The sequence below is a fragment of the Aquila chrysaetos genome, chromosome 8 (genome assembly GCF_900496995.4).
Source record: "Aquila chrysaetos chrysaetos chromosome 8, bAquChr1.4, whole genome shotgun sequence".
Classification (NCBI taxonomy): Eukaryota; Metazoa; Chordata; class Aves; order Accipitriformes; family Accipitridae; genus Aquila; species Aquila chrysaetos.
In genome coordinates this window covers 22479321-22500680 of record NC_044011.1, presented here as the reverse complement: position 1 = coordinate 22500680, position 21360 = coordinate 22479321, and the positions used below count along the sequence as shown (strand labels likewise).

At 42.2% G+C, this 21360-nt stretch overlaps 1 protein-coding gene across 2 annotated transcripts; it reads right to left on the bottom strand.

Moving 5' to 3' along the window:
* Nucleotides 1-8757: 8757 nt before the first annotated feature.
* ALDH8A1 (aldehyde dehydrogenase 8 family member A1) lies at nucleotides 8758-20366 on the bottom strand. 2 transcript variants are annotated; one of them, XM_030021197.2, is made up of 8 exons: nucleotides 20270-20357; nucleotides 19702-19986; nucleotides 15518-15665; nucleotides 15031-15186; nucleotides 13475-13624; nucleotides 12572-12828; nucleotides 11605-11766; nucleotides 8758-10168 (listed from the first exon to the last, which is right to left on the bottom strand). In XM_030021197.2, exons 2-8 carry the CDS (start codon nucleotides 19837-19839, stop codon nucleotides 9716-9718), a joined length of 1464 nt encoding a protein of 487 aa, XP_029877057.1. In that variant the 5' UTR covers nucleotides 19840-19986; nucleotides 20270-20357; the 3' UTR covers nucleotides 8758-9715. The 2 variants fall into 2 exon arrangements, with proteins under 2 accessions (XP_029877057.1, XP_040981413.1); XM_041125479.1 differs by lacking the exon at nucleotides 19702-19986 and having other exon boundaries at nucleotides 20270-20366.
* Between the last annotated feature and the right edge of the window lie 994 nt (nucleotides 20367-21360).

The following is a 21360-nucleotide window of genomic DNA, read 5'->3' as shown; positions in this document are numbered from 1 at the left end:
CTTTAAACAATACCTTAGTCACACAGTCTAATGACTGTCTCTTTACCTTTGCCCCCATCCCACTCCGGTGGAGAATTGTAGCTCTAAGTGGAAAGTTAAGAGCTGGAGCTGCAGATTTAAACTGTGCTCGGCCAAGCTTCCTATTGCGATGACCCGAAGCAAAGTGACGAGAACGGGCCGAGTCCTCCCAGCTCCGCAGGGCTGGTCTGAGCTCCACAGCCATGCTCCCCCGTCCAGAGCAGGGCTGCCACTGGTGGTAGAGAGACATCCATTTATGTTGGAAGAACAAAATGCTGCATTCAAAGTCCTCCCTAGAACCAGAGACCACTTTCCTCATTCACATTTTTCCATTAACAAAGTATGGACCAGTCTCCCCTACAGAGAAACAGAGCTACTCCCATTCCTGCTGTTTCAGATGTCAAGTGTTTTGCGTGGGGATCTGCAGGCTCAGAAATTAGACCTGTAGCTGTGCAAAGCATGGCAAATTGTTCAGGGCCACACAGAAAAAGAAAACAGGTTTCACATAAGGTTTGTGAAACCCCGGACAACTTCCAGTTTAGATAAGACAGCACAACCCTGATTTGACATGGCTAATGCTCCTGCTGCTCTGACCATGCAGGGCTTAGTCCATGCATGATCATTGCTTTGAGTGATCGCATTTCTTAAATTTAACTCAGAGAATAGCTAAGTAGTCTGCACACAGAAGGAGAAATAATGCTGTGAATTAGTCACAAAAGTCATCTGACATAGCTTCAAGGAACAGAGCTCTTTCAAGAGCTGTCAAAATCTGACAGCATCCCATGGCAGCTCCATGTAGTGCAAGTCCAGCCCTTTGCTTCCTTAAACCAAAATAAGTTAAGCTCCTGCACTACTTCATGGCAGTGAAATCCAAATGAAAATTTAGTATTGCTCGTTATATTGCTGTAGATTTGTGATTTTCCCATACCGAGCATGGATGAGAGTCAGCAGTTACTTTTTCTTTGTGTACATGATTTGAGTGCTCTCAAAGGCAAAAGCCAACACCACCTGTAAAACCTTTTTTCTTTTTTTTCTTTTCTGAGCTTCACCTGAGTCTAGTTCTCGCTTATATTCTGGCTTCTTTACATCTATGAATTCCTGTGTGGTATAAATACCATCTGATGTTACTTTAAGGTTTCTTTATGATTTAGAGGTATATAAATGGATTTACAAGTGTCACCTACAGTAAAATAAGAACTGCCCAAACAGACTGCCTGAATTAACGCAGTCTGACCTCCCATCTTTCATTCCTACTTTTCTAAGCTTTCATTCTTACTTTTTTTACCTCAGCTCTGCTCCAACTTATCCCTACCAGATACCCAGCAGCCAGACTACACACCAGCCTACACCTTCTTCCTTGAGTTCCAGCAGTGAGCGTTTTCCAGGATGCTTGGAGACCACATAAACCACATTACAACCAAAGAAAGGAAAAGCAAGAAAATTTCAGCCAGGAACCTTCTGCCTCTCCCCTCCAAAGTGACTTTATTCTCTGGCAAGGTTATTCAAGCCCTGCAGGATATGACTGCACCAGCTAAAAAACACCCTCAACTCCCTTTGAAGAAAATATCTTGCAGGTATTAGAGTATATTCTGTCCATAAATTGCCTCAGCAGCAAAATGAAAAATGCTTCACACTTTCAGATGTAAGATGTGCGAAGAGGTTTAATTAGCTAAAGTTCATATACTGCTTTGAAGATGGGAAGACCTCTGAATGAAGTGCTAAGAACAGATAACTAGAATCCATCTTTTCTGGTATATAAACATAAAAAGCAGATTGATGTTGCACAGAAAATGTATGCCAGAAAAATTGTCCAATCATAGGATTATTCATCAAAGTTTTACTTGGAGCCTCAGGGATTGTTTAGAAACTGGTATTTCCAAGCTGTATCTCAGTCGGAGATGTGATTTCACTACCTATTTTTGACAGGCAACTCAAAAGGGACATTAGAGTAAATATTTCTAGAACACTATGACATTTTCTTCAACATTCAGGGCTTACAGTTTTGATGTTTAAAATACAGGAGATTTGACAGCTTCCTCAAAAAGTGATCTTTTTTGTGTCTATCCAAGTACATAGCAGCCCAGCTAAAAATGCTGTTTCTGAAGCACATTAAATAATTCATATCACTGACTAACACTAGTGAGAAATGTTATTTAGGAGCAAAACAACGAGTAAATCTGAGTGCATGAAAGTTCATTTCCAAATATTAATGAGGAAGGAAAGAAAGATGAAGCATATTTAAAAATCAGACAGAAACGCACCCCTTGCTGAATTTTGTCCTTGGAAAGAACATTATCGTCTTCACGTCCACACTCCATAAACTGCAATAACCTAGCCAAACCTCAGGAAGAATGACTGAAGGAATGACTTTCCTCCCCCAGCAGCGAAAAGCCACATCTCTCAGGCAAAGAAGCACAAGGTGCTTTGGTAAACAATGTTCTAACCCCACTGGGGAAAAGTGGTATGGATCAGAGCCTGGGAGGAAAGGAAAAGCAAGTCCTAGGCAGGATGACAGCAAAACCAGGACCAAATCATCAGCTGATGACGAAAAGTAGATATTGGTTTGTATCAGCTGAGAAGAATGTGACCTCCCTTGGACCCTTGTTCTTAAAATAAGGGAACTTTATTATTTAGATGAGTCTATGGTGTTAAGCACTACAAATACAGAGCAGGTTGTGCTATAAAGAGCTCAGGAATCTGAAAAACTGTTTTTCTTTTAGGCTGCTCATGGAAAGAAACTGAGCAGGAAGGTAAGGTCTCAGATCAGAGTGAGATTTTCTTTGGAAGCACATGGAACAACAGCTCAGCTTGCCCTTCTTACTGGAGCACCACGCTATGGAAACTACATATCTGAATAGTTTTGCACATACACACATACATGTATTTTTTAAACACAAAGCAAAGGTTTCAAAATATATCACCAACAGAGAAAGCAGTCTGAAGCTCCTAGCAGGGGCCAACTGATCTAGAAGAATCTCACAGCACTGTAACAGCAAATTTCTCCTCAAATCTCCAACAAACTCTTGTGCACATGGCTGTTGCAGGATGCTGCTTTTCACCCCTGTCCCATATGACTCAAACCCACAAAGTCCAGAGACACATTTGATGATCAAAAAAACCCTCCACATGGTGCATTTGAAGAGGCAAAACTGACAGCTCTGAAAAAAAAAAAAATTATTAACTGTAGGAATATAATTGTAGGCTACAAAGTATCACTTCCATCCTCAAAAAGCTTAGTGCAGGTCTGGGAGCAAAACAGCACAGGAAGGAGGTAATTTCCTAATCAAACTTCTAATGTCCTCTACATGGAAAACTGGCTCCAGTGTCTTCTTGGAAAAGGGTAAATGAAATACAGCCATTAAGCGGGACTGAATTTACCTATTTTCAGCTAACAAGTACTCATGTGAAAACATGGATATTTTAGCACAAGAATCCCAAACAGAATCCCAGACATTCTATTTCCACCAACAAACACTTTGGCATTCCTCCTGAGGACAAAAGCTTGCATTTTCAGCAGGTAAACACAGTTAATTCACTCAAGCCAAGTAAGTGTAAACAAATTTTTAAAAATTAAGGCAAGATTAGGAAATGTTCCTTTTATTTCCTTTTTTTTTTTTTTAATCAACCCTTGAAAATGTTATTTTACAGCTACAGAAAATGTGACTTTTGCCTGACTTTTGTATTGGGTCAGCCAAACTTGAAGAAAAACAAGAAATCTCTCTGTAACCGAGGGTAAACCCTCACTCTAATATGCACTGTTCCCAAAGGAGGAGAAAATTCAATTGCTAAAATGGTAGCATAATCTTTTCATTATTATTTCAGGAGCTCAGAGTTAATTGGACAAGTTTAGCACCCTGTGAATGACTGTGCATCCTTACTTCTCCACAATAAATGATCTGTAATGACTTCCATTTCTCTGAAACCAGGAGATAGCTCTCATTAGCATTACTCTAAAAGAAGCCTTTTGCTCTTTTGGGGACTTAGAGAGGCCCCATCACTATCATATCTGAGCAGCCCACAACACCTCTCATACACAGGGAAATGTTCTTATTTCATCTTACACATAACTGCGCAAAGGCCCCACATGCCTACAGTGAGGTTACCCCAGTACTTATGCTCAGGCTTGACTACAGCTTAGCATCTGTCTTTCACCTACTCACATCCCAGCAGGCTCCTTGGACCAGGCATCCCTGCCCTCACCTGAGCCAAGCTGCGAGGTCCAGCACATCTTCTCGAAGCCCAGGACAAAGACTGAGTGGTCGCAACCAGGTGAGACACCTTGGCCTGATCCACCTGGCAGGTCATGACTCCGCATCTTCCCCTTTATGGAAAGGGCACGCCTTAAACCTCAGGCCATACCCCATTCACAGGACACTTGTGCTCCCTTCTGCAGGAGTATTTGCATTTTCTAGGAAATGATTAAGGACACCTGGTGCCAGAAGGAAACACCATAAGCCAGGTTGTGCCATGGTTAACTCATCACTGAACAGAGGGGACATCTGTCAGGTGTGCTCCACCACCTCCTGTGTTTTAGAAGACAAAACTTGCTCTTTGAAATACCAGCCCAGTAGTGTGCATCTGCCCCTCCGCACTCATCACCGACCCCTGTAATTGCTTCCCTGCATCTGAACACACACACACCAGTTGTCTTAGTAAAGCAGGTGTTTCTGAAGCCAAAGGATCTTGCAACACATGGTCCAAGGTCTAAGTCCCATACCAGAAGGACTTTTTTCAAAATTGGGAATAATTTTCCTCCTTCCACATCCTTTAAAAGAGATCAGAAATAGATGCACAACACCACAGTAAAACTATATACAAAGGTAAAGATTATTTGCAGTTTCAGCACACTTCTGCTTGTCTTCAGGATCACGCTGGCTCCCCTGTTAATTGCAATGATGTAGCATAGCTCATGCTGAGTTCTACTTTGTTGGGCTGGTTTGGCTGAGCTGGTATTCTCATGCTGATTGTGCTTTCCCTCACAATCCCCAAATCCTCTTCAACTGCTTCTTTTCAGAGGGCAGCACCATACACATACAGTTTCTGGATGCATAACTAGCTTTCAGCTGCATTAAAATGCATCCAGTTTACGCAGTTATAAAACTGCGGGACTTCCCACTTTTCCTCGTTATACACCACTCTTCACCTAGAATATAAGTGTTACAAATATGGATTTTTATATATTCTAGAACAACAAAGCCAGTGCGTTGAGGCCCCCTAAGTACAAGCATCACCCTCCAGGTGCAAAAACAAAAGCTCGGAAAGGAGGGGACCAGAATTCAATGAAGAAAATGGCCCAGTCACCAGGATTTCCTGCAACTGTTCTGGGTCTCCTCTATTCATTACATTTAGCTTTCTACAGCACACTTTACTAACTAGGGTGGAGAGTGGGACCCAAGTCCAGGCTAGGAAAATTTCATTCAATTTTCATTTTTCACTCTCGCACCGCACAGAAAATCCATAGGCTTAATAAGAAGCTTGAATTCAAGTACTTGGACACTTCAGATGGCATCCCTTCTAGAGCTGAGACAGGTGTTGAGCAAACATCCTTCCAGACTGAACAAAAACTTATACCTCAACCCTGAGGACAAGCCTGACAGGAAAGTCCTCACAGTTCCCTCAGGATCCCACCACCCTTTTTCTTCTTCTTCTTCTTTTGTTGTTGTTGTTGTTGTTATTGTTTGTTGTTGTAAGAGGAAGATCTTAGGGATAAGAGATCAGCCTCTACCTGTGAAGCTGAATCTTAAGGTATAGCTTTCTGAAGCTTGGAAATTCAAAGCTAAGGTTCTAAAACTAGCCTAGCTTACATTCTAGTTCTGCACATTTAAGTTAAATTCGGCATGAAACTTTTTTGACCCAAAAAGTCAAGTCTGTTTTCATCCCTGGGAGTTTTACAAATACTTCTTGTTTTGCTTAAGTTACAAACACTGTGGGAACAGGGATGTAGCTTGATTTGAATACAAACATTAGAACTGATGTGTCCCCTCTCTGAAGTATGCCCAGAATCTCCCTAAGCAAAGATGCTTTCAAGCATTATACAATAGCTGGATACAGATATAAACATGCTAAGAAAAGATCTGAAATAAAACAAAAATAACCCTATGGTAATTGAGAGCTGTAAAGTATGGCAAGTATATTACTACCTACCCATGTAAAGTAATCATCTCACACCAGTGAGATAATCTTCTGGTGTTAAACAGAACTGTACTCACTCCATCTGTAAGAATTAACAGATGGAGCAACTCTTCGGGGTTTACGTAACAGTAATTAAACAAATCCTCACAATGGCCACATGATTTCATGCACAAGCCAGGGCAGTCTACAAAAAAAAAAAAAAAGCTTTGCTGCCAGGTTGGAAAATTCCAGGTCGCGTAGGCCGGAGAGCTCCATGAAAGCCATCAGCCTGATGCCTTGGATCAGCCTGCCTCATCCTCCAGGATATCCTCTTTGCTGGGACCAAGAACAGAAAATCCAGAAACAAAGCAGCTGCAACAGACACCATCATCTGCAGGAAGAAGTTCTTGGACTACTTCATCTGTAAGATGGGAGACACCTATCCACACACCTCGCTATACTAGAAGTCAGTCTGAATAAAGAAAATATGGGAAAGTTCATAGCATTTGGGATGTAGGAGAATTCAGTGTCCCCACCGACAGCCCGTGGTACAAGCAGGTAACCTCTCTCATGTCACCCACTTCACAGCCACGAGCACCAGCAGGTCTCTTGTGGGCTAGCGAGGCTGGAGGTGGGTGTGTGAAATGCAAGAGTTACCCATTAGTACAGGCAGGAAAAGAAACCTCCCCACCAGGTAACACCCACCTAGCTACCCATGTGCATATATACATATGTGAATCTCTACTTATCTAAAAGGGCAAGAAATAGCAGAATAAGCAAGGCACTTCAACTGCACCTTAACTGTAGAAGGAAAGACTCCATTACAGGTGGGAAATGCAGAGAGGGACAATATTTTGTATCTTCACATGGGCTCTCCCTCCTGCCCAAAAGTAAGCATCACCATTAGCACCAGCGGACCTCCCTTACCTCTCTGAGGTGCCTAGACACAGGGGTGACTGAATGGGGCACCCCAGGAGTTCACCTCTGAGAAAGCCTCAGAGCCATGCTGGACATGGACCCGCCACCTCCATACCTCTCACCTGGGGGTCCTGCAGGGCTCTGTCCCCTCCCCACCTACTACTTCACCTCTCTACAAAATACTTCAGATATCTTGGACCAGAAACACACAGATGACGCACAGGCCTTTATCTCCTGTACATGAAATATATACAGAAATCTCCCATCACATCTAACAGCAAGCGAAAATCAACACCTGAAAGAAAATTCAGCTCATTGAAACTGAACCTAGACCAGATCCAGGTGGGGGAAAGAACCCATCCAAATCTACTAACTGTGTAATATCCCATCTGCTGTTGCTGAAAATGCCTGCCCCCCCGAACTAATGAAGCCTTTCACACCTTTCGGATTCTTTTGCTCTTCCAAACAGGATTTGTAAAAAAAAAAAAAAAAGAAAAAAAAAAATAGTTGGCAGAATAAAACCTGCACTGAGGTAGCTGTTCATTCCCCTCCCAGCAAAACGAGTGACTGGGGGATAAATAAAACAAGGCAGGTGTTCTGCTGCCACCACATGGTCACCAATAGACCTAGACAGTTTTAAAATAAAATGTTTGTGCTTCTTCAGAATACATCAATTCACTAAGCCTATCATTTTTATGTATTTCCTTAACTCATCTCCAGTTAGGGTTACCTGTTGCAAATCCATCAGATGACCACGTTCCCAGCCTGCCTGGTAGGTCTGCCCTGCAACCACGTTTGATCCAGAGATTTCAAGGTTCATCACACACTCAGGCCTTAGCTCTGGGGAGCAAGTTATTTTCAGTAAGTTTTCTGAAAGAGAAAATCAGCTTTGTAGCCAACTCAGGACACACGTATCAAATGTTCCTGGTTAGCGACTCACTCTGGAGTGACATCTGGAAGGGGGGGAGGTGGGATCCATCCCCCTACTCTTAAGACCTCTAGAGCAGTCCCTGGCATGACTCACGCAAGACAAGGACACCACCACCACTATTTATTCCAGTGACTCCTCTCACCAAAAAGCACTTAAAGAGAGAGAAAAGACTGCCTTTCTGCAGCCATAATTTAAAACACCCTGTTGGCATTTTTATTTTTACTAAGAAAAGTGCAAATCCCAGCATTAGCTTGGCCAAACTCTGGAAAGAAAAAATAAATCCTCTTTGGAAAATATGCTCTTGAAAGTTACACTATGCCAAAAACCTGTCTTAATCAGAAATATCAAAATAAAGGTATGGATTGGTATTCAAGGCCTAGAGACTCCTCTAGACTCTCTACACCAGTTTTACAAGATATTACAGCCCTGCATATGATAGCTGCACACCTCAAAATGTTATAAACTGTACAAAAAATAAAATTGCATTTTCTATCAACCCCAAATCTGTGTGTTTTCTTTTCAGCGTGCAGAGGAGCAATTTGCTACTCCATTCTTTCACATCTCATCAGTAATAATTTTTCCATCAGTTTTTTTGTATTTTAGAGGTGCTCTTTTCCCCCAACAGCCCTGAAAAAATATCCCAGTGACTCATTAGCTCTTCTCAGAATACAGGCATTCATGAAATTCCATGCAGCTTTGCTTACTGTGGAATTCAGCTCAAAGCTTGAAAAACAAATCATGAAGGACTGCTGTAAAAATTCAGTAGCAACATAGCCATCTCAGAGGGGAAGAAATGTGTATCCAACTTTATTTCTCTTTTTGTGGAATGTGAACAAGTTTGTGAGATACCCAATTAAAAAAAAAAAAAAAAAAAAAGCTCTGTAAATGAATGAGGGAAAGTTACCAGTGGTATAACATTTTGGTGACAAGGATTTTTGGTGACAAGGATTTCCAACAGTTAGTTCTCTTAGGAGTCACTTCCAGTCTTTATTAATGAAGAATGACACTGTCTGTGATGTAGCCAAATCTTTGTGCAGGCATGTGAAAAACACCATCACTGAGGCCTAGAAGTGACAAAAGGCTGTAATTTCAAAATAGTTAGAGAACAAGTGTTAGGATGATTCAGCTGCATACCATAAAACAGGTTATAACTAAAACATTTATTGTCTCTGTGTATCATGAGAATTTCATGACCATACGGTTTAATACCACTTAATAGACTAAAGGTACCGCTTTAGGTGTTTAGTGTGCTGTAGCACTAGTCCTTGTCTGATATCAGTGAAGTGCAATACAGATTGGTACGTGGAACGTACTGCTTGTAGTGGAAACAGGCTGATTCCCATTACAGTATCAGCCTGAAAACGTGCTTGCCACTTTGTCCCTCAAGGTAATCCACCAGCCACAGGTACAGTCATACATCATCCTTTCCACAATCTGCCTTGGAGGGACAGATTTTTGAGACGGGAATACTCAAAAAGCTTTAGGATCCATAAGATAAGCAGGTCATCTGGCTTGGGCTGGGATGGTTGTGGAGTCCACACTGATCTTCTCATTTAACATGAAAGGCTAAATTCAACATTAGCATTTGGGATGACTATTTTCAGCTGCCATTGATATTACTTGACCAAAGTTCAAGAAAAAGACGGCCACAATAGCAGCCTGTGTTCCAGGAAGCCATTTACGGTAACACAAATTACTGTCATTTATTTTACCCTAAAATACTTCTGTTGACATATGTCAGTGCTTTATTGTGATAGTTTTGACTTCAGTGAAGAACTCATAGGAATCCTTTGCTCCCTCTCTTCCTATGCCTGAGGCTTTCATCCCACCAAATGGCAAGTTCAGATCTCTAACAAGCCAGCAGTTGGTCCACACCAATCCAGCCTGTAGTCTTTGTGCCACCCGATGAACGCGTCCCACATTGCTGGACCACACGGTGGCTGCCAGGCCGTATTTCACACTGTTGGCTCTTTCGATCACTTCTTCTTCTGTATCAAATGCTACCACACATGTCACAGGACCAAAGATCTCTTCTTGCATGCAACAAGATTCGTCCTTGACTTTGGCAATAACTGTGGGCAACATGAAATAGCCTTTCTGGTTGCCAGTTGGGAGAGCCAAGGAATCCACTCCCTCTCCGCAGAGGACTCTGGCTCCTTCAGCTTGGGCTTTCTTCACGTAGCTCCTTACCTGGGGAAGCAGCAGGAAAACATCACTGCTAAAGGACACCAAAACCTGAGGGTCCACCTCTCCGGTCTGGGCACATCAACAGGAGCCCCTGAATATCTCCAACTGGATCACACTGCCTTTACTTCCCTCCCAACAACAGAGGTCATTCCCTAGCTTTTGTTGTTATGTTTCTGTAAAAGTAAGGCTGGGTATTTCTTGCTGTAAAACAATCTTTCTCTCTCTCCAGGCAACACCAGTCGCCCTTCTCACTAACTATTCTCAAAAGGGTAGGGCCCCTGGTGAAAACACAAGTGGTTCCAGAGCCTCCCTGTCTTCTTCCAGGACCTTGGGCAGTTTGCCACATATTCCATGCCACGGTTCACTCATTTACTTGAAGGGATCAGTAATATTTTCCTACCTCACAGGCAGGCTTGTTAAATGTTTACATGCCACTAGGATGACAAAGCCATGAATGCTGCAGAAAATCTCATCAATAAATAATTAAAGCTGTTTCCATGGCTGCTGCTATCGTATGCTACCTTGAACACATAGGACATGCTATAGATCTACTTCTGCTCTTCTGAAATCATTGCCTGGTTTCTCTCCCTGTAGAAACACCACAGAGATACCACCGGGCCTTCTTTCTCTTTTTCTTCTTTTAACCATCTTGGTAGGTTAGACTCGGAAGTCCTCTGTGTTGCCACAGACCTCGGACCTCGGGAAGTGGGTGTTTCTGCCGCTCTACTTCTGAACAGGCCTGGAGAAACTGCTGAGGCATCAGGGAGCATGACAAAGGTTTGGCTTTCTCTCTCACTCTGTGGTTTTCGGTTTGCTTCTTGCTTATGCTGATTGTGTCAGATAGTTTTGGGACATGAGCATCTGCTCTCCTGAACTCTGACACCACAAAAATTCATTTCATATAAGCCACTAAAGCAGACTATGTTTAACTGTGCACCATCTCAGCTTCCCTCTGCATATACCCAATTCAAATTACTGCAAGCAGTCCTAGCAAACCGGTCTTGTACTCCCCAGAATTTGCCCAAGAGTGATATAAAAATAAAACTTTTACCTTGTTAACCTTGCCTTATTAGGCCAATAAGTGATCTCAGCAAATGCAATATTAAAAATCCATGAAAATATTGCTGAACTCTAGGATTGCTTAGTATAAATTCAGGATTTAGATTTACACATTTTGAATTATTTCACTTCAAATGGGAAAAAAATATTGTTTGTCATTTGAAGTTATTTTCCCCATAGAGTTGATTTTTCTGGAGTAATCACGTGATCCCAGGCCACAGAAACCGTATCAAAAAGATACCTCATAATAATGGCTTTGAATCATCATTCCTCAGAGCTAATCTTGGAGAGGACATGGTCCTTTCCATACACTTCTGAAATCACCTTTCATAGCCCTCTAAAAGATGAGATGAGACCATGTAAACTCCACATAACATCACCTTTTCTAGATGCTCTTTACTTATTAGTGCTCCCATGTCGACTGTAGGATCTGAGGGGTTCCCAACCTTCCACTTCTTAGCTTCTGCCACAAACCTCTTCAAAAACTCACTGTATATGCCCCTCTGAACAAAGATCCTGGAGGTGCAGAGACAGATCTCACCCTACCAAAAAGAAACAAACAAGAAAAACAACAGTATTAGTTCAGATTACATTGTACTATTGATGAGTATTAATAAGAGTCACATCCCAGAACGAGGCTTGTGTCCCTGCATCCTCAGGACTGCAAACTACATTCACCAACACTACAAAGTAGGATTTTTCCCAGATTAAAAAGGAAAAAGAAGAAAAAGACAAAACAGCAATAACAGGATGGGACAGTCACTTACTAATGCAAATAAATTTGATTTTTCATTAATTGCATGTTGTCTTCTCCAACATTTTTCATAGGAAAAGTGATTTCCAATTCTGAATGATCTCTGTCTTCATTTCCTGATAAGCCCTTTCTGATACCAAGCTATTTTTCTGAACATTTGCCCTGATACACTTTCACGGCTTTGGTGATCTCTCCTAAGGGTGGTGATGAGGGAAGAGGAACATTGATAGAATTCTTGGGGGAGTCTCCTAATTTAATTCCAGAAAATCAGCAAGCTTCCCACTTATTTGCAGGGTTGGATTTAAAACCGCTGCTTTCTGGAAGGATAAGCAATATAACTATTTTGAAAGGGATAATGACACCTTGTTATTTTCTGATGGAGAGTACTAGGAAGACCCCTTTATAATTTTGTTTCCCTGCTTGTGGAATAATGAAATTTTTTTCATATTTTTCTATTTGCAGTTTGCCTACAACAGAGAATCTTGAAACAGACCTTGACAATTTAGGATTTGCATCCAAAGGTATGTGCACGTACACACACACACACTCGCAGACACATAACAGGGTTTATATGCTACAGAGGTGGGAGGCACCTGGTTGGCAAAGCTGGACCTCAGGGTCGTGGGGATGCACTGCATCAAGTCGGCATCATCGAAGATGATTGCGGGGTTTTTGCCTCCCAGTTCCAGTGAAAGCCGTTTGCAGTGCGGAGCACTTTTCTCCGTGATCCGCTGGGCTGTCAGCGTGCTTCCCGTGAAGGAGATCAGAGGCACGTCGGGATGGCAGACGAGGGCTTCTCCGGCCTTGGTGCCTGTTCCAAACACGATGTTCACCACCCCGTGGGGTACTCCTGATGGGAAGAAAGGCACGCAGTCATCGTACACTTTCCCTTGCTCTGCCAGTTTCACTTCACTGTGTTTTGTCTCAAGTTAGAAAATTACCCGTAGCTCTAGCGTGACAGAGACCAACCCTTAACTTAAGTACTAGCTGAAACGCATGAAGTTTAATAACTCTGGGTGTCATGGGTTAAGAGATAAAACCAATTCCACTGATCAGTCAAGCTTGCCTGAGACCCATCATCAGAGACTCAGTGTTCAGTCATTGAGGGAAAAAGCAGTTTTTCTTAATAGTGCACCAAATACAGCCACGACACAGCAACTGAGAGCTGATTCTCACTCTCTTATGCCCTCATGGTTCCTCTGCTGGCACCACAGACTTACATCACCTCTAAGTGGAGCGCAGGAGAGGGAAAGGAGGCACAGGAAGAATTTTCATGAGGAGATAGTGGGGAAAAAAAAAAAGGGCAATAGCTGGGGTGGGGAGACGGGATATTATGAGGACAGGGAGAGCTTTTTGTTCTCCAGTGCAACATTCAGCTACAGCAAACAGTCTTTCCCAAATTCTTTGAGCACTTTCTGATTTCTGCAACAAAAAATATGGTGCACAGGAAAGCATTCCCATCCCATTCTCCCTCCTTAGCATACTACGGGACTTACCTGCTTTCTCCAAGAGTTTGCACATCATCCAAGCTGTGACAGATGTCATCTCACTTGGCTTGGCAACCACAGTATTTCCACATGCGATAGCAGGAGCTATTTTCCAGGTCAACAAATATAGTGGCAAATTCCAGGGACTGATTAAACCAGCTACAAAGCAAAACCACAAAAGACAGGAGTTCAGTCTGCTGGGAGACAATCTCAAGCAGTTATACACCAATTCAGATTTATGAAGGGAATTTGGCTATGGCTTTTATTTCCAGACAATTGTACAATAAATTTGCAGCTAGAAACATTTCTCAGAGGCAGATGATTTTAAAAGATTTGCACAAATGATCCTAAAGGTGATCAGCTGAACTCTCTGAATAAGTTTTGCTGCTTCTTCAGGGCAGAAGCTTATATTCACAGCAGCTTTTCAGTGTTTTCTAGGAACAATGACACAAGGTTAGCCATAAAAACTATGTACATCAACTGGTCTGTGGTAACATGCTGTGTTAGTCAACAGCAAATTAATGTGTGTTAGCTCAGATCACTCTTGCTTTCTTTTGCTCTTTCCAACTTTTTTTTTCCCCAATTTTAATACAAAAAAGAGCGTGCATAACATACAGCGCATATTTTCCCAATACATTTTAGCCTAACTTATGAGTGCCAAATTTATCAGTGTAAGAACTGATGCTTCCATGAATTGCTGAAAGACCAGAATTTTTTCAGTAATTGCCTTTAGGAATACTTTCACCTTACATATTTAGAGGAAATAGTCAAAAACAATCTGTAATTGTTAGCTACGATTGCTCACAGAAGTCACAGGATTTCTCGCTGTTTGATGGAGCAGATGCAAGGAGTGCCTTTTCCTTATGAGAGTGATTTTACCAGCAATACTTATGTTCTCCACTGCTCACAAAAACTTTTAAATAGGTCCTCTAGGTTAGCAAATTTTATTTTTTAAATAATTCAAGTGTGAATGTGGAACATTCATACATACTGAGATAATAATGGAATCATCACGACTCCATTACTCCTCAAGTCAGCACAGCCACTTTATTTCTGAAGCACCAGCAGCATCTAGTGGCTGAGTTCAGCAATTCCCCAGCTAAAAGCGCTTTAGCCACCCGTGTGCATTCCAGTCACAGGCTGAAATGTCACGTTGCAAGCTACTACTGCTTCTCCAAAGGCGAGGAAGATCCAGCTCTCCCTGGAGCTGCAGGAGCAGCAGCTGCATGCTTCCAAACGCCTCCCTGACCCACAGCAGTAATACTTATTTACCCACACAGACATGCACATATGAAACACGAGAGGTTTTGAGGGTGAGAGCCACCAGGTTAAAACAGAGGCTTTTTAAGGCATATAAACATTCTTTTTACCATGAAGTAGCATAACTGATTTTACATAAAGTAACATAACCGATTTTACATAAAGTTGCTCATGCTTAAGCAGACTAGTCATGTTTAGCACGTGATCCAGAGACGACAAATGCTTTTGAAAAATCCTCTTCTTTGTTGAGCCACTACTGAGGCAGACACTCTGCCAAGCTTTTCAGCATTTCAGGAGCATCATACCAACTCCTACAGGTGCCCTCGAGGTGTAGTGCACGCAGCCCATGGTTGCCATCTCGGTGCACTCTGTTGTGTGATGAAGGATGGAAGAGGCAAAGAATCGGAAGTTGTACACGGCCCGAGGGATGTCCACTGTTCTAGCAAATGTAATAGTTTTTCCTGAAACAAAAACAAGCACACTGCTGTGTTATCTTGGGCAGAAACAGTGCTTTAAACTCTGCTCTGAAAGCTGATTTGCATGTTTTTGGGGAAATGCGTTTTGTCCTGCGCCCAGGTAATCCACGGCACAGTGCAACCATAATCGATAACAACAGCTCCCCTGTAGTATTGCATTCCAAATATCTAACAACCGAAGTCAAAGTCAGCAATTCTGAAAAGCAATAATGCCGCAGGAATCCAAAATCAGCAACTTGTGCAAAGTTCAAGCACATCAAGGTTTCAATATTCAGCAAGACACTCTATATTTGAGATGAACAGTTCCAGTTTTTACCCTGATCCTTTGACTCTGCTTGTGCAAATGCTTCCAGGTCACGTTCAATCAGGTCTGCCAATTTATTCAGGATCTGAGATCTTTCCAATGGACTTTTTGAGGACCAAATTGGGAAGGCAGCTTTGGCAGATTTGACAGCAGCTTCCACCTAAAAAAAGCAAAAAAGGGATGGTGAATATTAATGGAAGGCCTTAGAAAGAATATCAAACAATCAGCAGATTAACTCATATTTGAGAGGCTAATAATCCAGATCACATCATTGGGAAGACTTCACTTCTGAAGAGCTGTGACTATTGACAGCCTCTCCATTTTCGTGTTCTCAAGACACCATCTCATAACTCAAGGCAGTTTCTTTTCTTCATACCCTATTCCACTTTAACTCTTGCTTTTCTCTACATTCCACAACTTGTGGGCAACCCTCCAGGCCTGGAGGAAATGCCAGACCAGCCAACTGGCGCCAGCAAGTGCCACTGGCCCAACCCATGCAGAATCTTGTTTCTCATGGGGGAAAGTACAAGCAAATTTGCAGAGCACATGCAGCCTCAGTCTAAATGTCCACAGTCCTTGCAGCATGGGACTTCAGCCACACCAGGAAATGATGAAAGTAAGGGGTTGGGGAAGGAACAGACTGTATGCCCTGCTAGCCTTCGATTTCCTCTTCCCTTTCCCTCAGCTGGTTCAAGCAAGGACTAAGAATACATTTACAGAATAGACACTCAGAGAAAATTTTTAATCTTATCTGATCATGGCTAGAAACTCATTAACGCCCTCACATTAAAAAAAAAAAAAAATAGCTCCTTTCTAAGACTCGGGGGGTTTAGTCAGTTCTCTCATAAGGTACCTAACAAAGTCTACAGATATGAAAGATCATTATATGCATTTCATATAGGTGCATACCAGTCTTGCCAGTATTTTGCCTGAGATGCGCATAACTACTGCATGGTCCTTCAGCCTGACCTTTCTGAATAGTGGCAGAATACCAGCACTTTTCTGAAGCAGAGTAGGCTTCAAAGGATTAAGATTCCTCAAAACATGCTCTCTTCCATCAGTCATTTCCTCTGGGCTCTTAAATGAAAGCTACCTGCATCTATTGATTTATAAGCAGTTCCTTCTCAATGTTGTTTACCAGTCTAAAGAAGTTTACCAACATCCTTCCATATTTTAATTTTCTGCCCTATTTCCGAATTTTTGCTTCCTATGTATCACTTCTTAATTGCTTCCAATGTCTAACATACACATCAAGGTGGGCGTTTAGCCAAAGCTGTCTTAGTTTCCCATCATTTTTGCTCACAAATTTCTTCAGCTTTTGGAAATCTGCCCAAGTCAATAACTAGGAGGATGCTGATGTAAGATTAATCAGATTATTCTGACCTCTCCTAATGTTGCCACATTGCTGGTTCCCATGCAGTCACTGAAGACTCCTTCCCATCAATTCCACAAAACTGAGTTCCAGATCTGTTCCTTCAGATTGTGATGGGGTTTATAAAAACCATCACAAAATAATTTACAGGCACTCCAATGATGTTTTACTAACGAGGGCACAAAAGTTCAAGCGGGCGGAAATCCTTCCCCCTCCATGCACATCAAAATTTATAGTCTCCCTACAAATAAGGACCAGAGTTTGAGGGCGGGAATGATACTTGTACGGAGGCCAGGGTGGGAATAAACCAAGTCACACAAGGTCACATGGATCACTGGCCAAGCTCAGACTTTCGACTGTAGTGCGACAACCTACTGCTCAGGTGCCAACAGCAGCAGGCTGTCGGCCACCAAACAGCTGGAGCAGGGCCAAAGGAGGCCTGGGAAAGGGGAACTGCAGCTTCTTGAGTGAGTCAGGTGTGGATGGCATGCTGCCCTGAAAAGGCTCACCCTCTGTGAAACCATACCACCCTTACTAATTAACTTGTTCTTCCACCCTCCTGTCATTAGGTGCCATTGTGGTGCTGCTTCTCATCTGTCCTCTCCTCTGCAGTGCTTTCCACAAGGCCCATGTACTTCAAGAGAGGGAGGGCTGGTGTGAAGTTAAGGCTATCTGCATTTTTAACCCTCCAGCGGGTTTAGAGGGAGGAAGATGTTGCATTTTCACAGGCAGCAAAAGAGAAAATCAGCAAAGGAAGGAATGAAGTGGCAGTAGATTGATCTAAAAAAAAGCAAGAGGAAAAAAAGGAGAGAGATTTGTACAGAAGTAAGAGAGCGTACAAAGGTTAAACAGTTACTTAGTTTGACTAGCAATAAGCAGCAAAGAAAGCCGAGCCACAAAGAAAACACGGATAAGAATTCAACTATGAACTCCTGTGTCTGAAACACTTCTTTCTGCTTTCCTCTTCTGCACAAGACAGGCACAGAGAAAGAACACACGATCCAGATGTATCGTAAAAGGTTGGTATCAAAATACCCAAAACTGCCCTCAGGACATGATATTAACTTTCCCAGGGGATGATGCGCAGGAGCAATGTTCTTTGAAGAGAGATTTTTTTTAAGCAGGTATTTCCAGGACTTACTAGCTCTTACCAGCCTGTCTTTCGGAGATACACGGCATCTGTTCAGCTTGCTTTGGTGCTGCTACTTGGAATTTAAGACATCTAGCTGGGGGGACAAATTAACCCCTGAAAAAAACCATTCGGTGTTTTTAGCAGAAACTGGCTCAAATGGCCACTGCAGCTGACCTGATGTTAAATTCCAGGGTCAGCAACAGATTTGCTGTCTGCCTCTGTTCTGCCTTCTAACCTCTCACTAAAATTAACCAAGAAAAAATCCAGCTGGACATTGAGCCTTGCTAGAAACCAGCATCCCAAGTTCTTTGTTGGACCTGGGTCTAGATGCTTATTTTGATATGTCTAGATGAGCCCAACCTTCTTGTATAGTTGTCTGAAGGCAGAAGTAAAGCATTCGCCAACTTCACAGGTGTTTAAACTGGGTTCCCACTGCTATGCACAACCACTAACTCAGAAGCTGAACGAGAAAACCCATCGCTCTTTAGAATACTCGAACTATATCTCCAGAATGGCCAGCAGCCTACTTTTGTTAGGCTGTTCTGGCATTCTCACATCTCTCTTGTCTTAATGATTTTGCAAATGAATGAACGGGAAGATTTGCACCTGCGCATCAAAGAGAAGTCTTTCCAGGCATAATGAGGGTTGGAATGAACTTACACAGATGTATTCTAGCAAACCCAAACTGTTACTCTTTAACCCTCGGTCATCAGCATCCAGCAAATATTTACCCAGTTGAAATTACAGTGCAAAGGTTTCTGCTGAGAGAAGCAAAGAGAAAAGACATCAATGGGACTGAAATACAAGTGAAGAGCCACACACAGTAGCAGTTTCTTTTAAAAAATGTTTTGAAAATACCGTACAGTACTTGTCAATATTTGCCAAGCCCTTTGCATTATCCAAGCTTTTCCAGTCGTTTTTCTCTTCAGTAAATCTGAAACACTATGTTGGATGCACACATGTAGGTCCCTTATAAAGTAGCATCAATGAAACTGCAGCTCCCCAGATGAATGTCACATTGCCTATCCATACCTGAACATTTATAAGGTACCAGGAAACATTCATCCCACTAGAAAGAACAGGACTAGGAAACATTACATTGATGCAGAGGACAGGCTACGTTATAAGGAAGCATAAACTCATCGCAACCACTTCATCCTCTCCTCTTAACTGCTAATACCAAAACAAGGTCTGGAAGCTTTTTACCATCTTCAGGGAAGAGTAAGCAAGCCAAAAATCCTTTTAAATGACAACTGCAAATCATCAAAACACTAAGGGAGAAATTTAGTTGTATACAGTGCCTCTAAGTTTATTTACAAAAGAGATCAATAAACCCTTTTCCCTCTTACAGATTGTTTATACTTAGAGCCAGTCTGAGCATTATTGTTAACTTATGTACAAGACATCTCCCACGTGAGCTGAAGGAGCTCCACTGAAGTTACTGAAGCTTTGTTGATTTACACCAGCCTAGGATCCAGCCTGTAACTTTCTAATAGCAAAATGTAAAAAAATAACAGCATTCGCTGACACAGCAATAGATTACACAGTGCTACAATACAACAAAGAACTTATTCATTTAAGCATTGTCTTCATTGTTTTTCTGTTCTCTCACCTTCAGCCTCTCCCACTCAAAATATTAGTGTTATGTGCACTTCCCGTTTTCACTTCTTTATACATTTGGGTAGTACTCACCTCTTCTTTGCCACTGTCTGGCACCCTGCAATAGACATCTCCAGTGGATGGATTATAGGAGTCTATGTAGGAGGAACAAGGAACAAATTTGCCTCCTATAAAGTTTTCCAGCACTAAGAGAGCCTTTGAATGAGCCATTGTTAGCCGCTTGCTTCATCTGTGATTTTCTTCTACGAGGCACCAATTTAGATTAGTAGGTCTGTATGTATTTGCACAGAGAGTCTGAACTCCTCCCCCTCTCTCCCTGTCTTCCCTGCACTGCTCGCTCTCAAGTGGGAATGAACCCTGGCAACAACAGCAGAAAAGAGGAAAGGGGAGAAAAAAAATTAGTATTTCTGTGACACTTGGTTCTTTTCTAGGAACTGAAGCAGGGAGGCAGGATCAGTTGTTAGAAAACAGCTCCTCTCTGTCTATAGGAAATAAAGTACTGAGGAAGGGGAGGAAAGAATGGTTTGACAGGGAAACTTCTCCCTATACCAGTTTTTCAAGCTACAGTCTGAAGGCATTTTGCAACAACTATACAAAATAATTCAAGACCCAAACATTTAGCCAGGGACCTGCTCCTTACCATCAGCAGACACAGACACTTGGACTAGCAAGTCTGCAGCTCGCATTCACTGCTTTGTCATCATCAATGCTTTTCCTCGTAACCCCAAAAACAATGCTTCTGCGAAAGGAAAAGATTTTAAACATAATAAACTCTCTTTTTTCCACCAATATCCCCAAGCATCAAACTATACAAGCAGCTGAATGGCCCTTCAATTCAAAACAGTTGAGAAGCACAATCCTACCCAGTACACTCTGTTGCATGTGGTCAGAAATCCAGTTTTTAAAAAAGAAGCAAGACATAAGCTTTCATGCTTTCCCTTCCATAGATATTCCAGTGGAAGCCACCTTACTATAGAGAAGCCTGTTACATATAATTAGGTTTTTCTTTCACTTCCCAAGAACCCAAACTGCCTGGCAAGAGCTGTGTAAAAGACATTTTTCTCCAAGAGAGAATGCTTAGATTATCAAACTGCTCTAAGATTGCATGCCACCTCCTTGCACTCCAGAAATATTCAAAACACTACATCCATATTGGAGAGCAGTATGTTGTCACCAGGAGATTGTGAATATCTCAATCAGCAGTTTAGAAAGTTTTTGCACCCTAGACCACTGCCAAGCCATCAAATTTCTTGTGGATCAATATGCAAACGTAGTTGGATCGAATAGAAGTGGTACGTTTTTCTTGCACAACAACAGATCATTTATATATTAACCAACTGGCGCCTCTGGGCACAGTTCAAGTCAGTGCTGAAAGGTTGTGCAGTCATGTTGAAACTGGATTAGGTAATACCTCTGGCTCTCCCAAGCTACAAACTGGGAAAGCATGCAGTAGCTTTTCTGTAGTCACAGAATACCGAGTCTCAAAATTTAATGCAACCATGTGTGAGAAGGGTTATCAGAGGTTCATCCCATATCACACTTCCTTGTCCACAAACAGCAAGGAATTTACTGAAGTCTTAAAACTGAAGACACATTCTTCTGCCTGGAGCACTTCAGCTGTCCCCTGACTTAAAAGCAACCTAAACATTTTCAAGGTTTGAAGGCAAGTTCAAGGGGAACAGGTTCAATGCAGAAGCTTGGCATTATGAATCTCTGGAATCCCAACAAGTG

Excerpts from the sequence above, each read along its gene's own strand:
- ALDH8A1 (XM_030021197.2), bottom strand. The coding sequence starts at position 19,839 with ATGGCTCATTCAAAGGCTCTCTTAGTGCTGGAAAACTTTATAGGAGGC. Across the intron at positions 13,625-15,030 it reads GAGGGCACCTGTAGGAGTTG|CTGGTTTAATCAGTCCCTGG; the intron begins GTATGATGCTCC and ends TTTGCTTTGTAG. Across the intron at positions 10,169-11,604 it reads GTAAAGAGCATCTAGAAAAG|GTAAGGAGCTACGTGAAGAA; the intron begins GTGATGTTATGT and ends CTGCTTCCCCAG.